Raw genomic sequence first — 7,523 nt, forward strand, 5'->3', positions numbered from 1 at the left:
GCTTAAAATAGAACTGCCATCACGGGGGTGCTTTGTAAACTGTGACTTGCTCCTGAAATGCAGGGATCATCATCCTCATTGCCTCACTTGTGACCTTGCTTGCTGGCTTTCTTTGTCCCTAGCGGATGACCACCAGGCTCTCATCTGGGACATCCAGCAAATGCCCCGAGCCATTGAGGACCCTATCCTGGCCTACACAGCTGAAGGAGAGATCAACAATGTGCAGTGGGCATCAACTCAGCCCGACTGGATCGCCATCTGCTACAACAACTGCCTGGAGATACTCAGAGTGTAGTGTTGGTGGCGCTGTGCCCACAAGGCAGGGGCTTTTGTATTTCCTGCCTCTGCCCCACCCCCAAAGTAAGAAGAAACATGTTTCCAGTGGCCAGTATGTCTTTCATTGCTTTTCACCCACTGTTACCAGAAGCTGCTCTAGGAGTTCCTGGCCAGTCACCCCATCGCCCTCTGTGGCAGACTCAGTGCTGTGTGGCGCCTCCTCAGCCCAGGGCTGAGTTTTAAGATTTTCTCTCCTTTCCTCTTCTCCTTTGGTTCCTCAATTAAAAAATGTGTGTATATTTGTTTGTCAGGCGTTGTGTTGAGGAGCAGTTCACGCACTGGCTGTGTCTATTCCTCTGCCCAGGTGTCTCTGTTTGCTGCCCAAGGCAGCGGTTCATGTCTCGTCCATGTCCATGTTCATGTTAGCACTTACATGGGAACAAATACCAATTTGTCTTTTCTCCTAGTATCAGTGTGTTTAACAAATTTTAACTTTGTATATTTGTTATCTATCAGGCTAATTTTTTTATGAAAAGAATTTTACTCTCCTGCTTCATTTCTTTGTCTTATAGTCCTCCCTCTTTGCACCTTCTTCTCTTCCCTCAGTGCCTGGAGCTGGTACTGGGCCCCTGGCCCCATGAGCAGTTTGCCTTCTTGAGTCACTGCCTGTGTAGTACATACCTGACCGGGAGTCCGAACCACCTTGGTGCTCTGAAGTCCACTGACTCATCACACCTTTCTTAGCCGAGCTCCTCTCAAGGGCATTCTGGGCTTGTAAACAGACGTAGGAAGCCTCTGTTTACCCTGAAGCACCACTGTCCAGCCCATTGGTTCCCACTGGGAGCATGGTAGAGCTGAGAGAAACAGGCTCTCAGGGTACCTGACTTGAGGGGAATCGTTTCATGAAGCTGAACTTCAAGCATATTTCCAGTACATTCTTTCAGAGTCTGTTTTTCCATCCAAATATAAGCCCCAGGCCATTCCACTTAGTGTCTTTTCAATGATAGGCAAGAATGATATCTGAGTTGAACTTCGGTGCTTCTGTTGGTTGAGTTTACTGTGCCTGGTGGTATATTGGGCATTCTTTGGATTGAGTGTTCTGAGGTGAGAGAGTCTTCCCGAGAGGCATCCTGTCTGTGCTTCCAACCCTGAACAAGACCTTACATGAGAGATGGACTGATGGACTGCGGCAATCCCGGGCTGTCAAGTGGATAGATAGTTAAAAAGCATTATACTGTGGGTAATGAAAAGGGAGGGAAAAAAAAGAAGGAGAAGGAATTATAGACCCCCAGGGTCAGCCAGTTAAGAGCTCTACCCACACCTGTCAACCCCTCTCTCCCCCAGTTTAGGTTCTGAGCAGTATTGGACTTGTAGCCTGCAGTTGTCTTTTGACTTGCAGGCCGCAGGTGTCTTTCTGTTATGTGAATGAGTTCCATGGAGGGGCATATGTGTGATTCCACCGTTAGATGAGCCCTTGGGGCAGGCAGTTTGGGATGTGCTCTTGGGGGAAAGTTGGCTGTTTCCTTGCGTTCTGCTCCTACCTGAAGGTTTTTAAGTCCCTCTGAATTGCTCATCTGAGATTAGTAGAGTAGCAGGCCTGAAGGATGATGGTTTTGTCCTCTTTGGTTCTCACCTGCTTGAGAAGTAAAACAGTAACTTTGTTCTTCTGGGCCCTTAAGCTTTTTTGGTTAAGTCTTCCTTTTCAGAAGTAGATGTCATTATATGCCCAAAGTCTAGCTCTTTGCTTTACCATACAGGGACCTGTCCCAAAGAAAAAGGCTCTTTTTTTAGCCAGCGTATTTCCCCTTCTACCCTTTTACTTTGTTGTTCTGATTTTAGGACTCTGGCTGGCCATGTGCTTGTGGTTGCCTCTCCTGCATTTGCCACTGGATTTGCACTGCATCGTTTGGAGATACAAAGCGAGCAGTTCTTGGTCAGAACCCTCCTCTGCTTTTCATTGTGTTTGATAATGGTTACTGGGTCCTTCTCTCAAGGGTAGCAAGGCCAAGCTGATGGCTGCTTGTTTAGGAGGCCATCAGTTCCTTCCTGTGGAGAAGGGTCTGAAATGGAAGTCAGTGGTAGAAGGGGCTGGTCTGCTGGGCAGGGCTTACATCCACTGAGTTCTAAGATTCCTTTCCTGATCTGCACCTACGCCTGGTCTGTATGGTGGAATTTGTCAGCTGGAACTCAGAAACAACAACTTGAAAAAAATAATAATAATTAGAACATATTTGCATAAGATAGCTATTTACTCTGGAAACCAACAACTTTTGAGATTTCCCTTGCCCTGTGGACGCCCAGCTCCTGTCATCCTTCCTTAGGTCCTGCAGTGCAGTCTTCCCCTGAATGCCACCGGGGACCCAGGGGGACTCCACCCCCCTAAGCAAGCACACACATACTCACAGTTGATGAGTTGCTGGTCTTTGAGTCCCAGCTCTCTTACCCTCCCTTTACTCCACCAGCCCGACGACCCATGACTGAGGAGGGGATTTCTACAGTCTTAGGATTTAGAAAGTCTCTAAGCCATCCATGCTCCAGAAAGCACCGATCTGTTGTAGTTGCAAAAACAACTCTGTAATTTGTTGAGGTTCTCAAATTGACAGCCAGCGAGACTGGGTGGGAGGCCCTGGATCTGTTCTCCCTGACTGCGGGAGGAGCAGCCACTAGGACTTTACCAGGAAGCCCACATGGAGGCTCCGCCAGGCTGTGGCCTAGCTGGTGATGGCCCTTTTGCTCCTGGCAGCCTGAGGCACAGCTGCCTGTATTGTCCTCATCTGTTCTGACTGAAGGATGGAGGTGCTGAATAAATTAGGCCTCAGGCCTCTACCACCAGAGAGCTGGAGAATGGGTCCACGTCATTCAAGGACCTGAATTTTTTATGCTCAGGAGTATTGGAATCCTCTTCTTCCAGGGAGGAATTAGCCTGCAAGGTTAGGACTTGAAGAGGGAAGATATTTAATAACTGGGCGAGGATGGGTGTGGTGGCTCATACCTGTAATCCCAGCACTTTGGGAGGCTGAGGCGGCCAGATCCCAAGGTCAGAAGATCGAGACCATCCTGGCTAACATGGTGAAACCCCATCTCTACTAAAAATACAAAAAAAAATTAGCCGGGGGTGGTGGCGGGTGCCTGTAGTCCTAGCTACTTGGAAGGCTGAGGCAGGAGAATGGCGTGAACCTGGGAGGTGGAGCTTGCAGTGAGCCAAGATTGTGCCACTGCACTCCAGCCTGGGCGACAGAGCAAGACTCCATCTCAAAAAATAAAAAAAATAAAAATAGGTGAAAATTCCTTATAAATCCAGGATTGGCTCTGAGAGAACTGGCTAAGATTCAGGAAGAAACAAGAAGTTCAGAATCCTACAAGGTTTTGATGACAATTAGGGCCGAAATTTTAGGAGGAGATGTAGGATGCAGGAGAAAATTAAAGTGTTTTCTTTATATCAGAGGAGGAAATAGTAGAGGTCAGTGAAGGTCTGGGGTAGGGAAACATTCAGACTGTCCATTGCATGACTGTGGAGTGAGACTGCCCTTAGCCTGGGTCAGCCTTCCTGGGCCATAAATTGGGCATCCGTGATGCTAGGTAACTGTGGGAACAAGATGACAGCTTAGAGCAGCCATGGGTGATGTTTGGTGGTAAAAAACCTACAGGCGTTTGGGGTCCCATGATTATTCCAGACCATGACTCTTCCTGGTTGTGGGTTTGTTACAGAGCAGGAGAAGCAGAGGTTATTACAGTTATGCAGACTTTCCCCCTCCTTTTTCTCTTTTCTCTTCCCCTTGCTTTTCCACTGTTTCTTCCTGCTGCCACCTGGGCCTTGAATTCCTGGGCTGTGAAGACATGTAGGAGCTGCAGGGTTTACCACACGTGGGAGGGCAGCCCAGTACTGTCCCTCTGCCTTCCCCACTTTGAGAATATGGCAGCCCCTTTCATTCCTGGCTTGGGGTAGGGGAGACCATTGAAGTAGAAGCCTCAAAGCAGACTTTTCCCTTTACTGTGTGTACTCCAGGACGAAGAAGGAAGATCATGCTTGATACTTAGATTGGTTTTCCCAGGGAAGACAGCGGAGCAGAGCAAAGTCACTGTGAACCCTGGGCCAGGCCCTGGCTGGGCCAGCTCCTGAGAGTGTCTCGTATTGCAGACCCTTGCCCACTTCACCCACCTGCACCTTCTCCCCCTCCCACAGTGTCACTGCTGCTAATGGTCAAAGTCAAATGTGTGGCCACATGGGATGGGCCAGGTCCTCTCAGGCTACTTTCTGGATGTCATTTTTAAAATATGGAAACATGCAGGTGCCTTCCCAAAGAGGCTTGGACTGGTATATCCAACGAGAAACAAATAAGCTAAAGAAAGTTTAAACTCAAGAAGAAAGATGTTGACAGTCTATGTAACAGCTGGAAAGTTTATAGGCACCCACCTTTGGGACAACCCAGTGATTATGAACATGTGATATCTACTATTTAAAAGAAATGTTCTCACCTTGGGTTGATTGTGGTATACCATGTGTTATGAAAATTGTTGAGCTGAAGCTTTGAATCGATTTAGTTGAGTCTGACTCACTTGCTTTGGTTCCTGTGTTATTTTACTACCCCTCTTGTCAGTGACTTTCCTTCCCCACCCCACCCAGAGTGAATTTGTAGCATGATTGTATAAACCTCTATGTAGAAAATGGAGATTTCTTGCTCTGAAATGTTAAGCTCTAACTGATCCATTTCTGTGCCCTTTAGCCTAGTATGTCTGAACTTCCATTCTTGTTATATATTTAAACTTTCCCTCTATATTATAGGTTTTGTGGCATCCATGGTCAGGTGGAGAGGAAGCTGCCCCTTGCAGAACTGTACTGTAATATTTTTCTTTTATAAATATTTTCACAGGACTGATTGTACACAGGGCTTGTAATAAAATTTTAACACTGTGCTGTGAAACAACTATGGGGAATCTCCATTGAAGGCTACTTCATGGGCACCTGAAAGTGGAGTGTTATAGCTATGACTTTCTATTTCTTGTTTCCTAAGTAAATTAAACCTAATTTTCACCCTTTCATTCTGTTTCAGCCTCCTGTATAAGAAGTACCGTATTTTCTGCCCATCATACTTTGTAATAAAACTTGAACATGTATAGATTGACTGAATTTCTTTTTGTGACTAATTCAGTTCTTCCCATTTTGTCACTTTGGTCATGTTCCATAGACAGTGGCAGTGCTCCAGCCCGAGCCGGGCAGTCTACTCATCACCTTTTATATCCTGTTTAGTCATTCACTTGTTAATTCAGTGGAGTACCTCCTCTATGCCGGGGGACATGGCCCTCAAGTTGGTTGCAGTCTACCAGAGGAGACATCTACATAAATACTTGTGGCCGGGCACAGTGGTCTGTGATCCCAGCTGAGGCACAGGGGTGGCTGAGGTGGGAGGATCACTTGAGGCCAGGAGTTCAAGACCAGCCTTGGCAACATAGCAAGACCCTGTCTCAATCAATCAGTAATTTTTATTAAAAAAAATTTTTTTTTTTAGCCAGACTAAGATCTAAGACAAATCTTTTTTTTTTGCATTTCTTTTTTCTTTTTCTTTTTTTTTGAGACGGGGTCTCGCTCTGTCACCCAGGCTGGAGTGCAATGGCGCGATCTCGGCTCACTGCAACCTCCACCTCCCGGTTCAAGCTATTCTCCTGCCTCAGCCTCCTGAGTAGCTGAGATTACAGGCATGTGCCACAACACCCGACTGATTTTTGTATTGTTAGTAAAGACGGGGTTTCACCGTGTTGGTCAGGTTGGTCTCGAACTCCTGACCTTGTGATACGCCTGCCTCAGCTTCCCAAAGTGTTGGGATTACAGGTGTGAGCCACCGCACCTGGCATTTATTTTATTTTAATAGTTTTGGAGGAACAAGTGGTTTTTGGTTATGTGGATAATAAGTTTTTTTAATGGTGATTTCTGAGATTTTGGTGCACCCATCACCCGAGCAGTGTACACTGTACCCAATTGGTAGTCTTTTATCCCTACCCCCTCCCACCCAAATTTTTAAAAGACAAAAAACAAAAAAACCAAATAACTTGCATTGTTGTGCGATAATGGATGTGTTTAGGCATCACCCCTCAGGAGGAGGTGATCACCTCTGCCTGTGTGGGAGCCACATGGGGTCAGCGAAAACTACTTAAGATGGATGCCTAAGCTGGGTTTTGAAGGCTGAGTAGGAGTTATCTGGAAATAGGGAATGTCCTTTAAGGCAGAGAGAACACCCATGTGCAAATCTATGGAGGCAAGAAAGTATGGTCATATTTAGAGAATTGCAGGTTGAGGTGGGGTGAATAGTGGGAAATGTAGCTAGAGATGTATACAGGAGCCAGGGCAGGGAAAGTCTCCCACTTTGCAGAAATCTTAGACATTACACTTCTGTATGATCCTGGAAAACATACACAGAGAGGAGTCATCAGAATTGCATTTTAGAAGGATAGGCAATGAAAAAGTGCCTCTTCCTTCTTATAGGGTGAGAGAAAAACCCTGAACTAAGGCGGCGGCGGCAGCAGCAGCCACGGCAAGGATGGAGAGGACAGGGCACAAGTGAAGAGGGATGCAGTCATCAGCATTCAGTAATTTATTGGTTGTGAAGGAGGACAGAGAAATAACTACCAGATCTTTTGGATTTGGACAGGTTCTGATGGCTGACTAGGAATGTCCAAGTCCCTGCTAATTTCCCAAACCTATGCCCCACACGGTAGGGTGGGGGAGTTCCTATCCCACTGCTCTTCAAATGCTGTGTGTCCTGGATGAAATACTACCCCCATTTATTTTTATTTTTATTCTTCATGTTGGGCCACTGTGAAGGAAGAAAAGAAAGGCAAACTGATTGGTTCCGTGAACCTGTATTCGGTAAGTACCTGCCATTGTGTCAGCTGATATGGAGCCGGTGGCAGTGGATCTGTGAAGGGAAGTATCTGCTCTTGAGAATTTAATTTTTTTTTTTTTTTTCAGACAGAATTTCGCTCTTGTTGCCCAGGCTGGAGTGCAATGGCGCGATCTCGGCTCATCGCAACCTCCGTCTCCCGGGTTCAAGCGATTCTCTTGTCTCAGCCTCCTGAGTAGCTGGGACTACAGGCATGTGCCACCACGCCTGGCTAATTTTATATTTTTAGTAGAGATGGGGTTTCATCATGTTGGTCAGGCTGGTCTCAAACTCCCGACCTCAGATGATCCACCCACCTCGGCCTCCCAAAGTGCTGGGATTACAGGCATAAGCCACCGTGCCTGGCCGAGA

The 7,523-nt window shown here is 46.7% G+C and overlaps 1 protein-coding gene across 3 annotated transcripts in view; it reads left to right on the forward strand.

The window, feature by feature from the left end:
• Positions 1-5,391, forward strand: part of DCAF7 (DDB1 and CUL4 associated factor 7) — a 44,278-nt gene extending 38,887 nt beyond the window's left edge. The window contains exons 7-8 of one of the 3 annotated variants that reach the window (XR_675442.4): positions 123-360; positions 5,328-5,391. Coding sequence is in view for 1 of the 3 variants with exons in the window: in XM_511593.9 (XP_511593.2) it covers positions 123-295 (173 nt within the window). In the remaining 2 variants the exon portion in view is untranslated. Of the gene's footprint in view, positions 1-122 lie in introns of all 3 variants that reach the window. The other 2 variants (XR_010153070.1, XM_511593.9) reach the window with 2 other exon arrangements.
• The last annotated feature ends 2,132 nt before the right edge of the window (positions 5,392-7,523 follow it).

The sequence above is a fragment of the Pan troglodytes genome, chromosome 19 (assembly GCF_028858775.2).
Source record: "Pan troglodytes isolate AG18354 chromosome 19, NHGRI_mPanTro3-v2.0_pri, whole genome shotgun sequence".
Lineage (NCBI taxonomy): Eukaryota > Metazoa > Chordata > Mammalia > Primates > Hominidae > Pan > Pan troglodytes.